The 25636-nt window shown below is 38.1% G+C and overlaps 1 protein-coding gene across 16 annotated transcripts in view; it reads left to right on the top strand.

The window, feature by feature from the left end:
• C11H11orf65 (chromosome 11 C11orf65 homolog) overlaps positions 1 to 25636 on the top strand; it is a 156369-nt gene that overhangs the window by 37567 nt on the left and 93166 nt on the right. For 10 of the 16 annotated variants that reach the window (XM_063783395.1, XM_063783390.1, XM_063783392.1 and 7 more), the window contains 3 exons: positions 20212 to 20265; positions 20398 to 20598; positions 21802 to 21932. In XM_063783395.1, the coding sequence (XP_063639465.1) occupies positions 20212 to 20265; positions 20398 to 20598; positions 21802 to 21932 (386 nt within the window). Of the gene's footprint in view, positions 1 to 14650; positions 14838 to 20211; positions 20266 to 20397; positions 20599 to 21801; positions 21933 to 25636 lie in introns of those variants that run through there. The other 6 variants (XM_063783394.1, XM_054662678.2, XM_063783388.1 and 3 more) reach the window with 3 other exon arrangements.

Here is a 25636-nt window from a genome sequence, read left to right as displayed (position 1 = left end):
CCTTATAGATTCTGGATATTAGCCCTTTGTCAGATGGATAGATTGCAAAAATTTTCTCCCATTCTGTAGGTTGCCTGTTCATTCTGATGATAGTTTCTTTTGCTGTGCAGAAGCTCTTTAGTTTAATTAGATCCCATTTGTCACTTTTGGCTTTTATTGCCATTGCTTTTGGTGTTTTAATCATGAAGTCTTTGCCCATGCCTAGGTCCTGAATGGTATTGCCTAGGTTTTCTTCTAGGATTTTTATGATTTTAGGTCTTACGTTTAAGTCTTTAATCTATCTAGAGTTAATTTTTGTATAAGGTGTAAGGAAGGGGGGTCCAGTTTTAGTTTTCTGCATATGGCTAGCCATTTTTCCCAGCACTATTTATTAAATAGGAAATCTTTTCCCCATTGCTTGTTTTTGTCAGGTTTGTGAAAAATGAGATAGTGTCAAAGATGTGTTTGTTTTTGTCAGGTTTGTCAAGGATGAGATGTGTGGTGGTATTTCTGGGGCCTCTGTTCTGTTCCATTGGTTTATATATCTGTTTTGGTATCAGTACCATGCTGTTTTGGTTACTGTGGCCTTGTAGTATAGTTTGAAGTCAGGTAGCATGATGCCTCCAACTTTGTTCTTTTTGCTTAGGATTGTCTTGGCTATACGGGTTTTTTTTTGGTTCCATATGAAATTTAAAGTAGTTTTTTCTAATTCAATGAGGAAAGTCAATGGTAGCTTGATGGGGATAGCATAGAATCTATAAATTACTTTGGGCAGTATGGCCATTTTCACAGTATTGATTCTTCCTATTCATGAGCATGGAATGTTTTTCCATTTGTTTGTGTCCTCTCTTATTTCCTTGAGCAGTGGTGTGTAGTTCTCCTTGAAGAGGTCCTTCATATCCCTTGTGAGTTGTATTCCTAGGTATTTTATTCTCTTTGTAGCAATTGTGAGTGAGAGCTCACTCATTGTTTGGGTCTCTGATTGTCTATTATTGGTGTATAGGAATGCTTGTGATTTTTGCAGATTGATTGTGTGTCCTGAGACTTTGTGGAAGTTGCTTATCAGCTTAAGAAGATTTGGGGCTGAGACAATGGGGCTTTCTAAATATACAATCATGTCATCTGCAAATAGAGACAATTTGACTTCCTCTCTTTCTATTTGAATACTCTTTATTTTTTTCTCTTGCCTGATTGCCCTGGCCAGAACTTCCAATACTATGTTGAAAAGGAGCGGTAAGAGAGGGCATCCTTGTCTTATACCGGTTTTCAAAGGGAATACATCCAGCTTTTGCCCGTTCAGTATGGTATTGGCTGTGGGTTTGTCATAAATAGCTCTTATTATTTTGAGATACGTTCCATGAATACCTAGTTTATTGAAAGTTTTTAGCACGAAGCGGTGTTGAATTTTATCAAAGGCCTTTTCTGCATCTATTGAGATAATCACATGGTTTTTGTAATTGGTTCTGTTTATGTGATGGATTACATTTATTGATTTGTGTATGTTGAACTAGCCTTTCATCCCAGGGATGAAGCCGACTTGATCGTGGTGGATACGCTTTTTGATGTGCTGCTAGATTCGGTTTGCCGGTATTTTATGGAGGATTTTCACATTGCTGTTCATCAGGTATATTGGCCTGAAATTTTCTTCTTTTGTTGTGTCTCTGCCAGGGTTTGGTATCAGGATGATGCTGGCCTCATAAAATGAGTTAGGGAGTAGCCCCTCTTTTTCTATTGTTTGGAATAGTTTCAGAAGGAATGGTACCAGCTCCTCTTTGTATCTCTGGTAGAATTCAGCTGTGAATCCATCTGGTCCTGGGATTTTTTTGGTTGGTAGCCTATTAATTACTGCCTCAATTTCAGAACTTGTTATTGGTCTATCAGGGATTTGACTTCTTCCTGGTTTAGTCTTGGGAGGGTGTATGTGTCCAGGAATTTATCCATTTCTTGTAGATTTTCTAGTTTATTTGCATAGAGGTGTGTATAGTATTCTCTGGTGATAGTTTTTATTTCTCTGGGATCAGTGGTGATATCATCTTTATCATTTTTTATTGTATCTATTTGATTCTTCTCTCTTCTTTGTTAGTCTGGCTAGTGGTCTATTTTGTTAATCTTTTCAAAAAAACAGCTCCTGGATTCACTGATTTTTTGCAGGTTTTTTTGTGTCTCTTATCTCCTTCAGTTCTGCTCTGATCGTAGATATTTCTTGTCTTCTGCTAGATTTTGAATGTGTTTGCTCTTGCTTCTCTAGTTCTTTTAATTGTGATATTAGGGTGTCAATTTTAGATCTTTCCCGCTTTCTCCTATGGCCATTTAGTGCTATAAATTTCCCTCTAAACACTGCTTTAGCTGTTTCCCGGGAATTCTGGTACATTGTGTCTTTGTTCTCATTGGTTTCAAATAACTTATTTATTTCTGCCTTCGTTTCATTATTTATCCAGTAGTCATTCAGGAGCAGGTGTTAAGGTTCCATGTAGTTGTGCAGTTTTGAGTGAGTTTTAAAATCCTGAGTTCTAATTTGATTGCACTGTGGTCTGAGAGACTGGTAGGATTTCCATTCTTTTCCATTTGCTGAGGAGTGTTTACTTCCAGTTATGTGGTCAATTTAGAATAAGTGCGATGTGATGTTGAGAAGAATGTATCTTTTGTTGCTTTGGGGTGGAGAGTTCTGTAGATGTCTATTAGGTCTGCTTGGTCTAGAGCTGAGTTCAAGTCCTGAATATCTTTGTTAATTTTCTGTCTCGTTGATCTGTCTAATGTTGACAGGGGGTGTTAAAGTCTCCCATAATTATTGTGTGGGAGTCTAAGTCTCCTTGCAGGTCTCTAAGAACTTGCTTTATGAATCTGAGTGTTCCTGTATTGGGAGAGTGTTTTCCAACTTGGTTCCATTCTCCCCATCACTTTCAGGTATATCAATCAAATGTAGGTTTGGTCTTTTCACATAGTCCCATATTTCTTGGAGGCTTTGTTCACTCCTTTTCATTCTTTTTTCTCTAATCTTGTCTTCATGCTTTATTTCATTAAGTTGATCTTCAATCTCTGATGTCCTTTCTTCCGCTTGATCGATTCGGCTATTGATACTTGTGTATGCTTCACAAAGTTCTTGTGCTGTGTTTTTCAGCTCCATCAGGTCATTTATTTCTTCTCTAAACTGGTTATTCTAGATAGCAATTCCTCTAACCTCTTTTTCAGGTTCTTAGCTTCCTTGCATGGGCTAGAACATGCTCCTTTAGCTCGGAGGAGTTTGTTATCCACCTTCTAAAGCCTACTTCTGTCAATTCATCTAACTCATTCTCTGTCCAGTTTAGTTCCCTTGCTGGCAAGGAGTTGTGATACTTTGAAGGAGAAGAGGTATTCTGGTTTTTGGAATTTTCTGCCTTTTAGTGCCTGTTTTTCCTCATCTTTGTGGTTTTCTCTACCTTTGGTCTTTGATGTTGGTGACCATCGAATGGGGTTTCTGTGTGGATGTTCTTTTTGTTGATGTTGATGCTATTCCTTTCTGTTTGTTAGTTTTCCTTCTTACAGGCCCCTCTGCTGCAGGTCTGCTGGAGTCTGCTGGAGTTCCACTCCAGACCCTATTTGCCTGGGTATCACCAGTGGAGGCTGCAGAACAGCAAAGATTGCTGCCTGTTCCTTCCTCTGGAAGCTTTGTCCCAGAGGGGCACCCGCCAGATGCCAGCCAGAGCTCTCCTGTATGAGGTGTCTGTCAACCCCTGCTGGGAGATGTCTCCCAGTCAGGAGGCATGGGGGTCAGGGATCCACTTGAGGAGGCAGTCTGTCCCTTAGCAGAGCTCGAGCGCTGTGCTGGGAGATCTGCTGCTCTCTTCAGAGCTGGCAGGCAGGAACGTTTAAGTCTGCTGAAGCTACACCCACAGCCACCCCTTCCCCCAGGTGCTCTGTGAGGGGAAAACAGCCTACTCTAGCCTCAGTAATTGCAGATGTCCCTCCCCCCACCAAACTCCAGCGTCCCAGGTCAATTTCAGACTGTTGTGCTGGCAGCAAAAATTTCAAGCCAGTGGATCTTAGCTTGCTGGGCTCCATGGTGGTGGGATCTGCTGAGCTAGACCACTTGGCTCCCTGGCTTCAGCCCCCTTTCTAGGGGAGTGAATGGGTCTGTCTCGCTGGCATTCCAGGTGCCACTGGGGTATGAAAAAAAACTGCAGCTAGCTTGGTGTCTGCCCAAAGGGCTGCTCAATTTTGTGCTTGAAACCCAGGGCCCTGTTGGCATAGGCAACCTAGGGAATCTCCTGGTGTGCAGGTTGGGAAGATGGTGCGAAAAGCATAGTATCTGGCCAGAATGCACAGCTGGTGCTTTTTATAACCTTTTCCAACTCCAAGGTTATAAAAATATTCTCTTATATTATACAAGATTTATTGATTTGCATTTTATACTTAGATCTGCAGTCCACCTGGGACTGACCTCTGTGTATGGTGTGAGGTATAGGCCAGCTTTTTTTTGTTTTTGAGACAGAGTCTTGCTCTGTCGCCCAGGCTGGAGTCCCGTGGTGCAATCTTGGCTCACTGCAACCTCTGCCTCCCAGGTTCAAGTGATGCTCCTGCCTCAGCCTCTTGAGTAGCTGGGACTACAGGTGCCTGCCACCATGCCCTGCTAATTTTTGTATTTTTAGTAGAAACGGGGTTTCACCATGTTAGCCAGGATGGTCTCCATCTCCTGACCTCGTGATCCGCCCACCTTGGCCTCCCAAAGTGCTGGGATTACAGGTGTGAGCCACCATGCCCAGCCCAGGTCAACATTCTCATTCTTCCATACAGATATCCAAGTGATTAAATGCTATTTATTGAAAATACTATCCTGTCCCTGATGCTCTGCGGTGCCACCTTTAAAATAATTAAATCAGGTGGCCATTTATGTATTGGTCTGTTCCATTGGTCTGTTTTTCTACTGTTATCGTAACTATTACAGCTTTATAACAATCCTATTAAATGGTAGAGAAGACCTCCAATCTTACAATTCTTTTTCAAGAAAACACTCCAGGCTATTCTTGAATGCTTTTTATTTCCACATAAATGTTTGAATTAGCTTTTCAATTTCCACAGCAAAATAAATCTGTTGGGGAAGTGAAAATTGTAGAGTAAGGAGTTCTAAGAATAAGTGTCGGCCGGGCGCGGTGGCTCACGCCTGTAATCCCAGCACTTTGGGAGGCTGAGTCAGGCAGATCATGAGGTCAGGAGTTCGAGACCAGCCTGGCCAACATAGTGAAACCCCATCTCTACTAAAAATACAAAAATTAGCCAGGCGTGGTGGCATGCGCCTGTAGTCCCAGCTACTCGGGAGGTTGACAGGAGAATCGCTTGGACCAGGGAGGCAGAGGTTGCAGCAAGCCAAGATTGCGCCACTGCACACCAACCCGGGTGACAGTATGAGACTTCGTCTCAAAAAAAAAGAATAACCATCAGAATCAACTTTATTGGAACTCTGGAATCTAATTAAAAACTTAGAGCAACCAGGGGAATGCTTTTAATGGAGAAAAAGGCTACTAAACTTTAAGAAAGCAGGGTGGTGTTTTTGCCTACCCATCAAACATGCCTTGTTCTCCAGCTTGGCAGCAGCTGTGGAAACAAAGGCCCCTATTCCTGGTGTGGCTTTTTGGGGCCAGAGTGTAAAATATAGAACTTGTTCTCAAAAATTGTGGTTATGTTTGTGTTTGTGTGTTTGTTTTTGTTTTTGAGATGGAGTCTTGCTCTGTCACCCAGACTGGAGTGCAGTGGCACGATCTCGGCTCACTGCAACCTTCGCCTCCCAGATTCAAGTGATTCTCCTGCTTCAGCCTCCCAAGTAGTTGGGATTACAGGTGCCACCACCAAGCCCAGCTAATTTTTTTTGTATTTTTAGTAGAGACAGGGTTTCACCATGTTGGTCAGGCTGGTCTCGAACTCCTGACCTCAAGTGATCTGCTCGCCTCGGCCTCCCAAAGTTCTGGGATTATAGGCGTGAGCTATCGCACCTGGCCTGGTTGTGTATTTTGATCTGTCTGGCAGTTCCCCGAGGAACCTGCACAGAGTTTCCCTTTATTTCACACCTCTCCATGCCATCACAGGGATGGGCCAGCTTATAGGATTTAAAATCATATACAACCTGCAGCCACCTCAGGCAATAGACGGCAGACAAGGCAGGAACAGGCAAACCTAAAAATCTAGGTAGAATGAAGCTGAGGAGAAAGATACATGGACATGTCTGAACAAATAGAGATTATCAAAAAAGAGAAAGACGACTAGTGCTTGCCAGGTGTTGGGGGCTAGGGTGAAGGAAGTGACTGCTTGATAGATATGGGGTTTCCTTTTGGAGTGATGAAAATATTGTGGAAGTAGTGGCTGTACAATATGAAAATACTAAATGTCACTAATGGTTAATTTATGTTGTGTGGATTTTTACCAAAATAAAACATATTTTTAAAGTCTATTGGAATTTTGGCCGGGTGCGGTAGCTCACACCTGTAATCCCAGCACTTTGGGAGGCTGAGGCAGGAGGATCACTTGAGCTCAGGAGCTTGACACCAGCCAGGGAAACATAGTGAGACCCCATCTCTACAAAATAAAAATAAAAAATTAAATTAAAAGTCTATTGGAATGTTGATCGAGATTGTATTGAATATTTGGCTCAATTTGAGGAAAACTGGTATCATGACAATACTGAGAGCTCTAAATCATGAACATTTGTGGGAAATAAGGGATATGCTGTTTAGATCCCTCTTTAAGAAGGATTTACTACCCAATCTCAGGGACTGCAGTCCACAGACAGCCTCCAGCTGTGAGGATCTTCAGTTTCTACCCTAATTGCAAAGAACTGCCTGATGCTAGGTCAACCCTTTCCAGTGATGCTAGGTCAACCCATGTCCAGTGACTGAGCAGAATGTGGTGGGTGAGGAGATGGATCTAGAAGCCATTGTGATGTGCATCAACTCTTTTGGCAGTATTCACTTTAGAGGTCCCAGCAGAATTGGCCCAGGCTTTGTGTGGCTTACATTGCAGTTCCAACTCTTCTTCTGCCCAGTTCTTCTTCCCTCCCCTTTCTTCCATAGGTATTGAGCCCTAATAAACCTGTGGCCCTCAAACTTCATATAAGCATCTTCTTTTGGAAAACCTAATTTGAAATGTTATTTAGTTCTTCTAAATTTTCTCTCAACAAATGCTTTATAGTTTTCTATAGAGAGGTCTTGCATATCTTTTGCTAGATTTATAACTTGCTTTTTAATGCTCCTATAAATGGTAATTACAAAATTTTTATTTTCTTATTTTTGATGCTATTATGTAGAAAGACAATCAATTTTTGCACATTAGCTTTGTTCCCAACAACTTTGCAATCCTCATTTATTAATTCTAATAATGTGTACATTGATTATTTTGGATTTTCAATATAAATAATCATGTCATCCTCAATGAGTTTTGTTTTTGCCTTTTCAAACATGATACATTTTATTTCTTTTTCTTGCCATTATACACTGGCTAGAGCCTTCAGTAATGGTGAATAGAAGTGATAACCACTGTCTTATTCTGGATTTCAGAGGGAAAGGATCAATATTTCATCATTAAGTATGAGGTATGCTATTTTTGTTTGTTTGTTTGTTTGTTATAGAATCCTTTTATCTGATTAAGGAAGTTTCCTTCTATTCCTGTTGAACTAAAAGAGTTTTTTTATTTTATTTTTAGCAGCCAGGTCTCACTCTGTTACCCAGGCTGGAGTGCATTGGTGCCATCATAGCTCACTACAGCCTCAACCTCCTGGGCTCAAGTGATCCTTCCACCTCAGCCTCCCAAGTAGCTGGGACCACAGGTGTGGGCCACCATGCCCAGCTAATTTTTTAAAACTTTTTTTGTAGAGACAGAGTCTTCCTATGTTGCCCAGACTGGTCTCAAACTCTTGTCCTCAAGCAATCCTCCTGCCTTGGCCTTTGAAAGTGCCAGGATTACAGACATGAGCCACTGTGCCCAGACAAGAGTTTTTTAGAAATCCAAGAACAGATGCTAAATTTTATGAGACCTTTTTTGCTTTAATTGAGATACTATTTTTCTTTTGTTCTTATTTTTTGTTTGAATGTTAAATCGTCTTAGCATTCCTAGAATAGGTACATTTTGGTTATGATTATCTTATCCCTTTAAAATATCACTGAATTTAGTTTGCTAATATTTGGTATAAATATTTGCACCTGTGTTCCTGCAGAACGTCTAATTTACTGTCTCTGTCAGATTTTGGTATCACATTTAGCTGGCCTCCTAAAACAAATTGGGAAATGTTTCTACTCTGTTTATTTTCTGAATTTCTTTTTCACATTGAGTGTTATTTCATCCTTAAATGTACTTTGTAAGGATTTACTAATGAAACCATCTGTGCCAGAAGTTTTTTCCATGAAAAGATTTTAAATTACATTCAATTTAGAATTATAGTTCTATTTCTATTTTGTATTTCTTCTTGTGCTAGCTTTGATAAGTTGTATTTTTCTAGGAAGTTTTCATCTAAATTTTCAAATTTATTAGCTTAAAATTATTCATAATACTTTTTATGATCTTTCTAATGCCTTAGAATCTATAATAGTTATCTTTATTTTATTCCTGGTATTGGTTATTTGCGTCTCCTCTTTTTTTTCTTGAGCAGTCTCTTTGGAGTTTATTACTTTTATTGGTCTTTTCCAAAAACAATTTTTAGCTTTGTTGTTTCTTTGTGTTGTTCATTTGTGTCCTACCTCATCATTTTCTGCTGTTTATTATTTCCTTCTTTATATTTTCTTTGAATCCTGTTTGCTGTTATTTTTCTAACTTTTTGAAATGGATGCTGAATTTATTGAATTTTAGCCTTTTCTGGTATATGTATTTAAGGACATAAATTTTTATCTAAGAATGGTCTTAGCTGCAGCTTGCAAGTTTTGATATGTCATATTTTCATATCAAATTCAGTTCAAAATATTTTAAAATTTCTACTTTATTTCAATTATTTAGAATTGTACTTTTAAATTCCTGGACATTTGGAAATTAGCCAGTTATCTTTTTGTTCTCAGCCCTTATCTTGATTGTGCTGTACTTTCAATCCTCTGTTGTCTGTTTTTTATAAATTTTTATCTGTACTTGAAAAGAATATATATTTTTTAGTTATTGAGCATAGTATTGCATAGATGTCAATTAGGTCAAATTTTTCAGTTATGTTGATCAAATCTTCTATAGCCTTACTGAATATTTTTGTCTAGTTATACTATCAGTTACTGAGAGATATGTATTAAAAGCTTCCACTATGACTGAAGATTTGTCTATTTTTCTGGTGGTTTGTATATATTTGAGACCATGTTATTAAGTGAATACTTAAGGTTATTGTATCTTTCTTGAATTGAACCTTTTATCATTATAAAATGTGTCCCTTAAGATCTCAAATTTCTGGTATTAATACAACCACACCAACTGTCTCTTTTTTTTTTTTTAACAAATCAGAAAGTTTTACTGTCAGTAATATTGTGTTTCCTTTTTTTATTATCATACTTTAAGTTTTGAGATACTTGTGCAGAATGTGCAGGTTTGTTACATAGGTATACACTTGCCATGGTGGTTTGCTGCACTCATCAACCCATCATCTACATTAGGTATTTCTCCTAATGCTGTCCCTCCCCTAGCCCCCCACCTGCTGACAGGCCCCGGAGTGTGATGTTCCCCTCCCTGTGTCCATGTGTTCCTTCTCATTGTTCAACTCCCATTATGAGTGAGAACATGCGCACACCAACTGTCTCTTATTTGCATGGTACATCTTTCCTGTTATTTTACTTCCAACATTCTGAATCTTTACATTTTTGCTGTGTCTTTTTGTAGGCAGCAGGGTTTTTTTGTTTTGTTTTGTTTTGTTTTTGAGACAGAGTCTCGTTCTGTTGCCCAGGCTGGAGTGAAGTGGCACTATCTATCTCAGCTCACTGCAACCTCCACCTCCCGGGGTCAAGCATTCTTGTGCCCCAGCCTCCCCAGTAGTTGGAATTACAGGCATGTGCCACCACGCCCGGCTAATTTTTTGTATTTTTAGTAGAGATGGTATTTTGCCATGTTGCCCAGGCTGGTTTCAAACTCCTGAACTCAGGCAATCCTCCTGCCTCGGCCTCCCAAAGTGCTGGGATTACAGGTGTGAGCTGCCGCACCTGACCTGGCAGCAGGTTGTTAGCTAACATTTTTTATCCAGTAGGATACTCTTTGTCTTTTGTCAGAACATTTACTTCATTCACATGTAATGTAATTACTGATGTTTGGGGATTTAAATCTACCCTGTTACTATTTACTCTCTGTATGTCTCAGACGTTCTACGTTCTTTTTCAACATGTTATGGCCTTCTATGGGAATGAGTTTTTTATATTTTTCTCTATATATTATCATTCTTTTAAACTTATTCAAGAGATTGCAACATGCATATTTGACTTATGAAATCATATATAGATTTGCATTTTTATCTTCTTCCAGACAATGCACTTATTTCTCATTATCCCCTTTGACTTATACTCTTGCTGTTGTTCTTTTAAATTCTCTATTGATGGATCTTATGGTAAGAGTACATTTAGTTCAATAAGAAACTGCCAAACTTTTTCCAAAGTGGCTGTGCCATTTTGCATTCCCACGAGCAAAGAATTACCACTCCACATCCTTGCTAGCATCTAGTGTTGTCAGTATTTGAATTTGGTCATTCTAATAGGTGTATAGAGGTATCTCATTGTTTTTGTTTTGTTGTTGTTGTTGTTTTGACACGGAGTCTCTGTCGCCCAGGCTGGAGTGCAGTGTCACAATCTCAGCTCATTGCAACCTCTGCCTCCCAGGTTCAAGTGATTCGCCTGCCTCAGTGTCCCGAGTAGCTGGAATTCACACCCCATCATGCCCGTCTAATTTTTGTATTTTTAGTAGAGACGGAGTTTCACCATGTTAGCCATGGCTGGTCTCGAACTCCTGACCTCAAGTGATCCACCTGCCTCAGCCTCCCAAAGTGTTGTGATTGCAGGCTTGAGCCACCATGCCCGGGCCCTCATTGTTGTTTTAATTTGTAATTCCTTAATGACATACAATGTTGACCATCTTTTCATATGCTTATGTATCGTCTGTATATCTTCTTTAGTGAAGATAGCTTTACAGGTCCTTTGCCCATTTTTAATTCAGGTTGTTTGTTTTCTTATAGTGAAGGTTAAAGAGTTCTTTGTATATTTTAAATACCAGCCCTTTATCAGATATGTGTTTTGCAAGTATTTTCTTCCCAGTTTATGACCTGTCTTTTCATTATCTTAATGTCTTTCATTGAGTACAACTTTTTAATGAAGTCCGTCGTATCTATTATGCTTTTGGTGTTATATCTAAAAAGTCATCACCAAACCCAAGCTCACCTAGATTTCCTCCTGTGTTATCTTCTAAGAGTTATATAGTTTTGCATTTTACATTTAAGTTATGATCCATTTTTAGTTACTGTTGTGTGAAAGGTGTAAGATCTTTGTCTAGATTTTTTTTTCTTGAACGTGGATTCCTGCAATGTCCAAATGGTGTTCCAGCACCATTTGTTGAAGACTATTCTTTTGTCACTAAATTGCCTTTGCTCCTTTGTCAGAGAATAGTTAACTGTGTTTGTGTGGGTCTATTTCTGGGCTCTGTCTTCTGTTCCATTGATTTATTTGTGTATTCTTTCACCAGTACCACAGTGTCTTGATTATTGTAGTTTCATGGTAAGTCTTGAAGTTGGGTGGTGTCAATTCTCCAACTTTGTTGTTCACCTTAAATATTATAGTGGCTATTCTGGGTCTTTTGCCTTTCCACTTAAAATTTATAGTCAGTTTGTCCTTATACACAAAATAAGTTCCTGGGATTTTGATTGAGATTGCATTGAATCTATAGATCAAGAAAGATGGGAAGAACAGACATCTTGACAATATTGAGTCTTCCTATTCAGGTGTATGGAATATCTCTCCATTCATTTAAATCTTCTTTGATTTCCTTCATCACGGTCTTGTAGTTTCCCTCATATCGATTTTTATATATTTTGTTAGATTTATACCTAAGTATTTTACTTTTTTGCGTGCTGATATAAATGACATTGTGTTTTAAAATTTCAAATTCTGGTTGCTTATTGCTGGTATATAATAAAGCAGTTGATCAGTATATTAACCTTGTGATTCATTGGGATTTTTTAACATAGACGATCATGTCATCTGTGAACAAAGACAGTTCTTTTTCCCCCTTCTCAATCTGTATACTTTTCATTTCCTTTTCTTGTCTTATTGCATTAGCTAGGACTTCCAGTGTGATGTTGAATAGAAAAGGTGAGGGGACATCTTTGTAGGAAAACATTTAGTTTCTCACCATTAAGTATGATATTAGGTGTATGTTTCTTGTAGATATTATTAATTAGAGGAAGTTCCCCTCTAGTCCTAGTTTGCTAAAGTTGTTATCATGAATGGGTGTTGGATTTTGTCAAATGCTTTTTCTACATCTGCTAATATGATCATATGACTTTTCTTCTTTAGCCTGTTGATACAATATAATAGTGGCCTTGCATAATAAATCCCACTCGATCATGGTGTATAATTATTTTTATACATTGTTGGATTTGACTTGCTAAATTTTTGAGGATTTTTAAGTCTATGCTCATGAGAGATATTGGTCTATAATTTTCCTTTCATGTAATGTCTCTGTGTGGTTTTTGTATTAGGGTTATGCTGGCCTCATCAAATGTGTTAGGAAGTATTCCCTTTGATTTTATTTTCTGGAAGAGACTGTAAATAGTAAAATAAATTTCTTTTTTAAATGTCTGGTAGAATTTACCAGTGAATCCATCTGGGCCTTGTGCTTTTTTTCTGTTTTGAAAAGTTTTAATTATTGATTCTATTTCTTTAATAGAGATAGGCCTATTAAAATTATCTACTACTTCTATGATTTTTGGTAGATTATGTCGTTAGGGAATTGGTCTCTTTCATCTAGGTTATAAAATTTGAGGGCATAGAGTTATTTGTGCTCATAAAATTTGTTTATTATCCTTTTTAGTGTCCATGCAATCAGTAATGATGACCTCTATTTTGTTTCTTTTTTTTTCCTTCGCCATTTTCATTCTTTACAAATTTTATTCCAAAAAAAGGGGATGTGTGTGGAAGATTAAGATGTCCATGAAGAGTAACCATCATCATGACAATAAAGTATTCAATTAGACAGAAATGACAAGGACCATTTCTGATATTAGTAATGTATAATATCTGTCTTTTTTTCTTAGTTACCCTAGCCAGAAGCTTATCAATTTTATTGATCTTTTCAAACCAGCTTTGTTTCTTTTATTTTCTCTGTAGATTTCTTGTTATCAATTTCATTGATTTCTGCTCTAATCTTTATTATTTATTTTCGTCTGCTTGCTTTGAATTTAATTTGCTTTGTTTTTCTAGTCCCTCAAGGCAGAACATTAGATTATTTCTTTCAGATATTTTTTGTTTTCTAATACACACATTCAGTACTATAAATTTTCCTGTAAGCTCTGTTTTTGCTGAATCCCTCAAATTTTAGTAAGTTGTATTTTCGTTTTCATTTATTTCTAAGTATTTTTAACTTCTCTTGAGACTCTTTATTTGACCTACTTGTTATTTCGAAGTGTGTTATTTAATTTTCAAGTTTTGGGGTTTTCCAGTTATCTCTCTGTTACTGATTTCTAGTTTAATACTATTGAGGTGTGAGAGTATACTTTGTATGATTTCTATTCCTTTTAAATTTGTTAAGATAGGCCCATATATGACAAATCCACAGCTAATATTGTATGGAATGGGGAAAAGTTGAAAGCGCTTCCTCTAAGAATTGGAAAAAGACAAGGATGCTCATTATTACCACTCAAGTTCAGGACAGTACTGAAGTCCTAGCCAGCACAATCAGGCAAGAGAAAGAAATAAAAGGCATTCAAATGGGAAAATAAGAAGTCAGATTATCTTTTTTTTACTGGTGACATGATCTTATATATATATATATCAAATGTTCTCACATAGAAGTGGATGCTAAAAATGTATACACATGAACGTAGAGAGTGGAGTGATAGACAGTGGAGAGTTGGAAGGATGAGCTGGTTGGAGGGAAGTGGACGATGGGAAATTAGTTAATGGATACAATGTACATTAATTGGGTGATGGATACTCTAAAAGCCCTGACTTGACCACTCTGCATTCTATGCATGTAACAAAATTGCACATATACTGCACAAATTTGTACAAATAAAAAAGTGTATTAAGGTGTGTTTTATGGCCCAGAACGTGGTCTGTCTTGCCAAATATTTTGTCTGTGCTGGAGAAGAATATATATTCTGTTGTTCGAAGAAGTGTTTTATAAATGTCAATTGGATCCAGTTAATTAATGCTGCTTTTCAGTTCAATTATGGCCTTACTGGTTTTCTGACTTGCTGAATCTGTCAATTACTGATAGAGGGGTACTGAAATCTCCAATTATGATAGTAAATTACTATATTTTTTCTTGCAGTTTTATCAGTTTTTGCTTCATGTATTTTGTTGCTTTGTTGTTAAGTACATACATTATCATCATGTAATGCTCCATTTAGTCCTGACAGTTTTCCTTGATCTTAATTTGGCCTTGTCTGAAATTAATATAGCAGCTCAGCTTTCATTCTATTAGTGTTAGTATCATATATCTTTCTTCTTCTTCTTCTTTCTTCTTTCTTCTTTCTTACTCTTCAATAAAGCCTCACTCTGTTGTCCAGATTGGAGTGCAGTGGTGTCATAATGGGTCACTGCCGCCCTTGACCTGCCAGGCTCAAGTGATCCTCCCGCCCCAGCCTCTGAAGTAGCTGGGACTACTGGTGCATGCCACCACACCCAGCTAATTTTAAAATTTTTTGCGTGGAGTCAGAGTCTAACTATATTGCCCATGTTCGTCTTTGTTCTTTTCTTTGTTATTAATCTGTGTCTTTATATTTAAAGTGGGTTGCTTGTGGATAACATATAGTTGGGTCTTGATTTTTTACCCGCTCTGACAGTCTCTGATCTGCCCTTTGTAATTGGTATATGTAGATCATTGACATTTAAAGTTATTGATATAGTTCAATCGATATTTATTGTATTTGTAATTGTTTCCTGTTTGTTGCCATTGTTTTTTTTTTCTCTGTATTCCTTTACTTTACTGCCTTCTCTGGTTTTAATTGAGCATTTTGTATGATTTCATGTGTATGTTTTACATGTAAATAGACTAAAGAACCCAAATGAAAGCAAAGGTTGTCAGACTGACAAAAACCCCATCTATTTATTATTTTTGAGGCATACTTTAAACAATAAGAATATAAAACAATAAGACAATGGAAAAATATACATCATGCAAACTTTAATTAAAAGAAAGTCAGACCAGGCATGGTGCTCACACCTGTAATCCCAACACTTTGGGAGGCCGAGGTGGGTGGATAACTTGAGGTCAGGCATTCGAGACCAGCTTGGCCAACGTGGTGAAACCCCGTCTCTACTAAAAATACAAAATTTAGTCAGGCAAAAGTTAATCCCAGTTACTTGGGAAGCTGAGGCAGGAGAACCACTTGAACCTGGAAGGTGGAGGTTGCGTGAGCTGAGATCACACCACTGCACTCCAGCCTGGATGACAGAGCGAGACTCCATCTCAAAAAAAAAAAAAGAAAAAAGAAAAAGAAAATCAGTGTCATTATGTTAGTATTGGACAAATTAAGCTTTAAGGGATAAAGATTTGTGAGATATAAAGAGAGCAGTTTCATAATGATAGAGTCAGTTCAATAGAAAAATATAAAAATTCTGTACTTATAAGACAAAAACTTACATAATTACCAGAAGAAATATAGTAATCATCAAGCATAGTCGAAGATTTTAACACAACTCTCTTGGTAACTGATAGAAGCAAGCACACAAAAAAATTTAGTACAGATATTGTAGATTTTAAATTCTTTACCTAATTGATATATAGAGAGAACACTGTCACTACTTTTGCAACACTGCAAAATGTCTACAGTTCTGCAAAAGTAATGTTATTTTTAAGTGCACAGAAAATGTTTCCCGCAATAGATCACATGCTTGGATTTAATGAAAGTCTCAACAAATTTCCAAGTTTTGAAATCACAGAGAATGTTTTCTAGTCCCAGTGGAATTAAACTAAAAATTAATGAGAATACAGAAGTAGAAAACCACCAAATTTTTGCAAATTAAGCACATGAAATTAAATAATCTATGGATTAAAAGAGAAAATTAGAATATATTTTATACTAAGTCATAATGAAAATATGACATCAAAACATGTGGAATGTATTTAAAGTAGAGCTCAGACAGAAATTTATACCTCTAAATGCAAATATTAGAAAAGAAGAAAAATTAAAAATCAATTTACAAAGTTTACACTTCAAGCTAGAAAAAGATAACCAAATTAATGCCAAAGAAAGTAAAAGGAAGGGGGCCGGGCATGGTGGCTCATGCCTGTAATCCCAGCAGTTTGGGAGGCCAAGGCAGGGGGATCATGAGGTCAGGAGTTCGAGACCAGCCTGACCAACATGGTGAAACCCCATCTCTACTAAAAATATGAAAAAATTAGCCAGTCGTGGTTGCGTGTGCCTGTAATCCCACCTACTCAGGAGGCTGAGGCAGGAGAATCGCTTGAACTCAGGAGGCAGAGGTTTCAGTGAGCCAAGATCAGGCCACTGCACCCCAGACTGAGCAACAGAGCAAGACTCTTGTCTCAAAAAAAAAAAAAAAAAAGTAAAAGGAAGGAAATAGTGAAGATAAAATCAGAAATCAATGAATAGAAAGTAGAAGTGGCTGGCAGGGTGGTTCGCATCTGTAATCCCAGCACTTTGGGAAGCCAAGGTGCACAGATCACTTGAGCCCGGGAGTTTGAGACCAGCCTGGGCAACATGGAGAAATCCCTTACCTACAAAAAATTTAAAAAATTAGCCTGTCACGATGGTGCGTACCTTTAGTCCCAGCTACTTGGAATGGTTAGGTAGAAGGATCAGTTGAGTCAGGGAGGTTGAGGCTGCATTGAACCATGATGGTGCCACTATGCAAATAAAAGCCAGTTGGTTCATTGAATATGTTAATAAAATTGATAAACTACTAGCATGACTGATAGATCCATATGGCCAATAAGCATATGCAAGGTGCTCAGCATGGTTAGTCATAAGAAAATACAATTAAAAACTACAATGAGCTACCATTATAACCCCACCAGAATGGCTAAAATTAGAAGGATTGACAGTACCAAATGTTGATAAGGAGACGGAGCAACCAGAACTCATATATTGCTGGTGGGGGGATTGTTACAAAAATTTGGAAAACTCTTTGGTAGTCACTAGTACAGCAAATTACAGATGCTCCTTGGCTTATGGCAGGGTTATGTTAAGATAAACTCATTGTAAGGTGAAAATATCATAAGTAAAAACTGCACTTAATATACCTAACCTGCCAAACATAACTTACCAATTTAACTTAGTCTATACTGTAGAGCAGCAGTCCTAACTTTTTGGTGCCAGGGACCGGTTTAGTGGAAGATAATTTTACCACAGACTTGGGATGTGGAGGATGGTTTTGGGATGAAACTGTTCCACCGCAGATCATCAAGGCATTAGATTCTCATAAGGCGTATGCAACCTAGATCCTGTGCGTGTGCAGTTCACAAGAGGGTTTGTGCACCTATGAGAATCTAATGCTGCTGCTGATCTGACAGGATGGGGAGCTCAGGCAGTAATGCTCCTGCCGCTCACCTCCTGCTGTGTGGCCCAGTCTTAACAGGCCATGGACTGGTACCAGTTCATGGGGGTTGGGGACCCCTGCTGTAGAGTATCAGTTGTTTACCCTCATGATCATGTGGCTGACTGGAAGCTGTGGCTTGCTGCCACTGCCCAGCATCATGACAAGAGCATCATACCACATATTGCTAGCCTGGGAAAAGATCAAAATTCAAAATATGAAGTATGATTTCTACTGAATGCATATCACTTTCACCCCATTGTAGTCAAAATTGTAAGTTGAACCACTTTAAGTTGGGGCCATCTGTATACTTACATACCATATATACCTCATGACCTCTCATATTTCATTCCTGGGTATGTAACAAAGAGAAATGATTGTTATAACCCACAGAAGACATGAAAATGAATGTTCACAGAATGAGTAGTTTTATTCATTTTAACCCAAAACTAGAGACATATCAAATGTCCCACAATAATATAAATTGTCATATATTCTATTATATGATGGAATGGTAGGTAGCAGTGAAAAAGAACTAACTGCTGCTATCTACAACTACATACACGAATCTTAGAGATTTATCACAGATTCATGTTGAGCAAAATAAGCCAAGTACAAGAGAGTACAATACATATGTAAAAATTCATGGAGCTGTACACTTAAGATCTGTCCACCTTAGTGAAAAAAATGTGTATATATTATTATGGCTCAAATATAGAAAATATGTTTTATAACAGGATCTCACACTTCATATTTGAATTCATAAAAGTTTTAGTCAAGATTATTCTGCAAAATTAATGTTGTCTTTAAGACTCTATAGGTTGAATAACATCTATTTTCTGATCTAACCTAATATGATCAGGAGACAAGATTGAACTGTCTTCCGATAAAGGACCAAGAATTTTTTTCTCTACTTTCCATTTGGTGCTGCATACCAAACTAAAATCTAGAAAACCTATTATATACAATTCTTACATTATTTTATTTTATTTTATTTTATTTTATTTTATTTTATTTTATTTTATTTTATTTTATTTTATTTATTGAGACAGAGTCTCTGTTGCCCAGACTGGAGTGCAGTGGTGCAATCTCTGCTCACTGCAGCCTCCACCTCCCTGGTTCAAGCGATTCTCCTGCCTCAGCCTCCAGAGTAGCTGGAATTACAGGCATCCGACACCACACCCAGCTAATTTTTGTATTTTTAGTAGAGACAGCGTTTCACCATGTTGGCCAGGCTGGCTTCGGAACTCCTGACCTCAAACAATCCACCCTCCTCGGCTTCCCAAAGTGTTGGGATTACAGGTGTGAGCCACCACGCCCGGCCCAGAATTTTAAATATGGATTTTTAAATTTAACAATAGCTAATTAGGAAAGGTCATCTACTGTTGAATTTAGGTTGATCAGTCATAATTTTTTCTTTGAATTTACCTGCAAGATAATATTTTATATGTAATATTTGAGGAGTTATTTAAAAGTTAAGTTTTATGACTAAAAAATTACTTGGCTTTTATGTTTATATATTGCATAAAGAGGAAACAGTTTGGTATCATTTTTTCATTTACCATAGATGTCCATAAGAAATTAAGTCCTTTTAGTGGGTGCAGCGCACCAGCATGGCACATGTATACATATGTAACTAACCTGCACATTGTGCACATGTACCCTAAAACTTAAAGTATAATAATAATAATAATAATAATAATAATAAAAAGAAATTAAGTCCTTAGCTCATAAAATATTTTCTTTTCTTTTCTTTTCTTTTTTTTTTTTTTTGAGACAGAGTCTTGCTCTGTCGCCCAGGCTGGAGTGCAGTGGGGCGATCTTGGCTCACTACAAACTCTGCCTCCTGGGTTCGTGCCATTCTCCTGCCTCAGCCTCCTGAGTAGCTGAGACTACAGGTGCCTGCCACCATGCCTAGCTAATTTTTTGTATTTTTAGTAGAGACGGGGTTTCACCGTGGTCTCGATCTCCTGACCTCATGATCTGCCCACCTCGGCCTCCCAAAGTTCTGGGATTACAGGCGTGAGCCACCATGCCCGGCCTCATAAGATATTTTCTAATTACAAAAAAAATATTTTTTTTAATGGCTGAGCACAGTGGCTCATGCCTGTAATCTTAGCACTTTGGGAGGCCAAGACAGGAGTATCACTTGAGGCCAAGAATTCGAGACCAGCTTGGCAACATAGGAAGACTCTTGTCTCTACAAAAAAAAAAATACAAAATTAGCCAGGCATGGTGGTGCACACCTGTAGTCTCAGCTATCTGGGAGGCTGAGATGGGAGCATTGCTTGAGCCCAGGAGGTTAAGGCTGCAGTGAGCTGAGATCGTGCCACCGCACTCCAGCCTGGGCAACAGAGTGAAATCACATCTCAAAAAAATTTTTTAAACAATTTTTCTAATTTAAAATTGATTATTTGAGGTTGGTTCACCTGACCGATTTCCTAAATAGTCAATATTTAGCAATTATTTAAAATAATAGAGTGAGAAATAGTGAATTGATACATACAGAATCCTAAAGAATAATATATAAGAATAATATATTTTCTTATAGGCAGAGCTTCTAGATGCTGCTGCTGGCATTCATGTGCGATTCAGATTAGGTGGAGTAAGTATGGATGAATGCTTATTTAGTAGTTATAAAGCACATTTTTATGAAATTGAAACAATGTAATTTTTCAAAATGTAAAACATTTTTGTAGTTACATTACAATGGCTCTTTGAACTTTTCCTTCTACAGGTTAAATTTCCACCTGATATATACTATAAGATTTTTACTCACAGACCTATTGAAGATCTGTGTGCTAACAGCCCTAGAAATTATGCAAAACTTCCAGCAAAGCATACATCTCATAATAAAAATGATCATCTTCAGGAAGAGGATCATAGTGGCTGGTATCATCGTATAGAAAACAATGGCTGGAGGCCAGTTTCTGATACAGTAAGAAAAGAGAAATGTTAATTTTTAACCTTACGTATTTAGAAACCCATTTGTCTTTTCAAAAATTAATTTTAAAATTATTTTTTAAAATAATAAATCCTAGTAATTTAATTGATAAATTTTGCTTAAGTTAGCTACTCAGGGGTTGCTAATAATACTTCAAGGCACAGCAATTTATCTTTTTCTTACTACATTTATTTCTACTTTTAATTATCAGCTTTGAATCTAGACCATCTTTAGATACTCTCTGGTACTCAGCAGATTATATACCCAGTATACAGGTTGTAGAATTTGGTATGTTGAATATATTAACACTAAGTATGACCAGGCTCTGTGGCTCATGCCTGTAATCCCAGCACTTTGAGCTGAGATGGCACCACTGCACTTCAGCCTGGGCGACAGAGTGAGACTCTGTCTCAAAAAACAAACTAACAACAACAACAAAAACAAACACAAAAGAATATACCAAGTATGAAAAGTGAAAATGATCAAGGTATGAATTCATTCATTTGTTTAATAATAAACTATTGCATATCAACCATATACCAGACATTGTTCTGGATGCAGGGGATAGACTTAAGTAGTTTGCCTTTCAATTAGGGAGACAGTCAAGTAAACAGGATATTTCAGTACAGTGTGGTAAACATGTTAAGTGGTTTAATAAGGGCAAATATATAGTGTTTGGAAGGATTAACAAACTTTCCTTATTATCTAGGGTATGTGTGATAGAGCAGGGGGAATGATTTGGAAGGGGGAAAACAGACAACCAGTTAGGAGAAAATGTCATAACGGGGAAACCACAAAGTCTTAGGACATGGTACAGGGACTTCTGCATTCCTGAAGGGTGGCTGTACTCCTTAAGGATTAGAGTCATCAAAAACCATCAGCACTAAGAGTAGGTCAGGTCTATTCATGTGAGAAGATGAGACACTCTTAGAATATATCTGTTTATTTATCCGTTCAACACTTATTAAGCACCTCAGTACACTAGTACTTTGTTGATCTATCTGTAGCATGTGCTTCTGAAGCCTGAGTGTACTACTCACCCATCACTTAATTAGAAATACCTTGAAAGTATCTATCCTCTCCTCTATTTCTATCTTGGCATATTCCTACTGAACACATAGAAGTTCTTGTCTATTGCCAGATAACCTCACAATCGATATTTCAACATTTTGTATGTTCATTTTTGTTTCTCAATAGTTTTGGCTATCTACTGATGGTATGGTGGTGGAAGACAAAAAGGAAAGTGAATTCCATTTCTCTAAACTGAAGAGAAGGCAAGATTTGGAAAAGAAAAGAAAACTTAGAAAAATAGAGTGGATGAGGCAAATGTAAGTTGATGAAACACTTACTAAGGAAATACGTAGTATTTTGGGAAAAAAACAAATTTGAAATGAGGTATTGCTCCTCACAAGAGGGCATTAGCTGCAGGGGGTCTGCCCGCAGACCCTGACCCAAACGACGGATGAATAAAACGCACACTGACACACAGATATTCTGTTTTGCCAGTCCTGCTGAGTGTCCAACCGCCTACACACCAAGAGAGGCTTGTCACTGCAGCTGGCCCCAATCAGCTAGGGAGACTCATATTTATTCATTAAGATTAGTTAACAAAAGCTTGAGTGAACGCCATTAGAGGCTAACTGACATTGTGGACTTCCCGAGTAAAAAGCACACATCAAAGGCTTGTCTTAAGACCGCATGAGTAAACAAGCTAACTAGGTAAAACTTCGCCACATCCCGTTGTTTACTACTTTAATCTTTTTAACTAAAGGTAATGGGACCAGGCCACCTTTGGCCCGGTCTGTTACCGAGGTCATGTGAAAACCCTCAGGCCTTCCAAAAAGGTTTTGTGGCCATCATAACTAATATTTTTCCCAGCAGCCTGACCGAATCCCAACATTGGAGAACTATACTACCTGATTTCAAGACTTATAAAGCTACTGTAATCGTGACATTGTGGTATTGGCATATAGACAGAAATATAGGTCAATGGAACAGAATATGGAATTGTGAAATAAACCCCCATGTGGCCAGTCGCGGTGGCTCATGCCTGTAATCCCAGCACTTTGGGAGGCTGAGGCAGGCAGATCACGAGATCAGGAGATCGAGACCATCCTGGCTAACATGGTGAAACCCCGTCTCTAGTTAAAAATCCAAAAAAAAAAAAAAAAAGAAAAGAAAAAATTAGCCGGGCGTGGTGGCAGGCGCCTGTAGTCCCAGCTACTCGGGAGGCTGAGGCAGGAGAATGGCGTGAACCCAGGAGGCGGAGCTTGCAGTGAGCAGAGATCGCACCACTGCACTCCAGCCTGGGCAACAGAGCGAGACTCCGTCTCGAAACAAACACACAAAAAAGTATCAAAGACAGAAAGTGGAAGTTACAAGGCTTTTTAAGGCCTTATCTTGGAAGTCACAGCAACATTTATTTTGCATTCCATTGGTCAAACTCAAGTCCTAACAGGCCTAAGGGGGTCAAGTAAAAGGTGGGACTCACAGGAAGTTCCATATACATTACAGCTTCACTTGCAGTACAGAGGGGAAGGGAAATCCTTCTACTGGGACAGAACCTCAAGTAGCATACCTGGTTGTATATTGTGCCTGGAAGAAAAGATGGCCAGAAGTATAGATCTATAGATGGATGGTGATTGATGGATGGTTTGACTGGATGGTCAGGGATTTGGAAAGAACATGGTTAGAAAATTGGTGACAAGTGGTCTGGGGAAGAGGTATGTGCAGACTTCTCCAGATGGGCACCAAGTGAGAAGATGCTTGTGTCCTATGTGAATGCTCACCAAAGAACAATCTCAACAGAGAAGAATCTTAATAATCAGGTGAGCAAGATGACTCATTCCTTGGAATCAGTCAGCCTTTCCCCCCAGCCACTGCTATCCTCGCACTATCCAGCCTGGGTGACAGAGCGAGACTCCGTCTCAAAAAAATAAATAAATAAACCCCCATGTATATTGTTAATTAATTTTCAACAGAGGTGCCAAGGGAACTTAATTGGGAAAAAATAGTCTTTTCAACAAATTGGATTTTCAAATGCAGAAAAATGAAACTTGAGTGTTATCTTACAGCATGTGTAAAATTAACTGAAAAGAGATTATAGATCTAAATATAAGAGCAAAAACCATAAAGCATCTAAAAGTAATTGAAGGAGAAAATCTTAGTGCCTTTTGTTCTGGCCAAGATTTTTTAAAGAGGACGTAGAAGTCAGGAACTATAAAAGAAACAATTTTAAATTTTACTTTATCAAAATTAAAAGCCATAGACCGGGATAAAACATTTGCAAAGTATATATCTGACAAAGTTCTTGAATCAAGAATATGTAAAAAAAAAAAAAAAAACCTCTCAAACAATCACATTTTAAAGTGGGCAAAAAATTTGAATAAACACTCCATCAGTGAAGATACATACATAGCAAATTAGCATAACTCAACCAGTGACTATGATTAATCATTAGAGAAGTGCTAACTAAAATGATAATGAGATACCCCTACACACCCACTAGAATGACTGAAATAGTCTGTCATGCCAGTTGTTGGCAAGGATATGGAGCAAATGCAAATTAGAATGTGTACTTCAGAAAACGGTTTGACAAGTTTTTTTTTTAAACAAGTAAACACACCAAATATTCTACCTAGTCATTCCACCCCTACATGCTTACCCAAGAGAAATAAAAACATGTCCACAGAAAGATTGTATGTGAATGTTCATAGCTGGTTTATTTGTCATTGTAATAGCGAAAAACCAGAAACAGCACAAATGTGCATCAGCAGGTGAATGGATAAGCAAGTGGTAGGATATCTACACAAAGGAATACTACGCAGCAGTACAACAGAATGAACTACTGATACACAGAATGACATGGACGAACCTCAAAATAATGCCGAGTGAAATAAATCTGTCAAAAAAGAATACATACTGTATGATTCCATTCACATACAATTCTAGAAGACACAAATCTGAAGTGACACAAAGCAGATCTGTAGTTGTCTGGAGATAGGAAAGAGGAAAAAGAGAGGGATTCCAAAGGAGTACAAGGAAACGTCAGAGGGTGATGGATAGATTTATTTTTTATTGTAGTGATGGATTTACAAGTATATAGACATGTCAAAACTGTACATTGTACAATTTAAATGTGTGTAGTTTATTGTACATCAACCATACCTCAATAAAATAGTAAAAAAAAAAAAAATTAAAAACCTGTGCAGAAAATCAGAAGACCTCCCTGGCAGCTCTGAAGTGGTCCTTTATCTCATAGTCACAGCATGGGTTGAGGGCAACCCTGGGTTCCATTGCAAGGGTCACAGGGTTACAATGCCTACAGTACTACCAAATGCTTAACTCTGCCAGGTCTTTTGCACTAAGATAAGGGCACTAGTGGGGAAGAAGTAGAACTCTGAGGCCTGGGATTAGGACATTTGGGCAAACATACACAAGGCTAAGAATCTTGAACTTCCAAAGTGCCTTGTTGGTGTAGGGAACCCTTGCTCTCCCTTTTGAGGGAAGCGGCCCTTTTCTGCATAAAAGCCTTTCAGTGACTGCACTGGCATAGTTGCCACACACACTTAAGCTGATTCTCCTCAGGATTCCCCCTCTACTATTTCTCATTGCCTTTAGCTCACAATGAGATTTGTATTTCAGGACAGCCCAGACAGAGGTACAAGGTCCACTCCAAGAGGAGATAGTTTATAAACCAGAAGAGTTACCAGAAGATTGCCAGGAATCTCAGAAGCATTGTGTGAGGGTGGATTCTAAGGTTGTTAGATCGAGAGTTGGCTGGGCCGAACTTACTGATATGGCCATACTCACCTGGGATTGTGGATTTAATGCTTTGGCCAGAAATTATGTTAATGGTCTGTTAAGTTAGCTAATCAAAGCCTGATTTAGGTAGAGCCAACCAAAGTTCTACCTTTGCAAAATGCTGGAACTTCTCTGGTATACTGTAGTGTAGCAGGATTGATAAGGAATCAGAGAGACCGATGGGGTTGAGGAGGATATTTGTTATTTTAGGTGTACTGGCCCAGTCGGA

Source organism: Pan troglodytes, chromosome 9 (assembly GCF_028858775.2).
Source record: "Pan troglodytes isolate AG18354 chromosome 9, NHGRI_mPanTro3-v2.0_pri, whole genome shotgun sequence".
In the NCBI taxonomy this organism is placed as follows: domain Eukaryota; kingdom Metazoa; phylum Chordata; class Mammalia; order Primates; family Hominidae; genus Pan; species Pan troglodytes.
The sequence above is the reverse complement of the archived record's forward strand: the minus strand, read 5'-3'. Positions and strand labels throughout refer to the sequence as shown.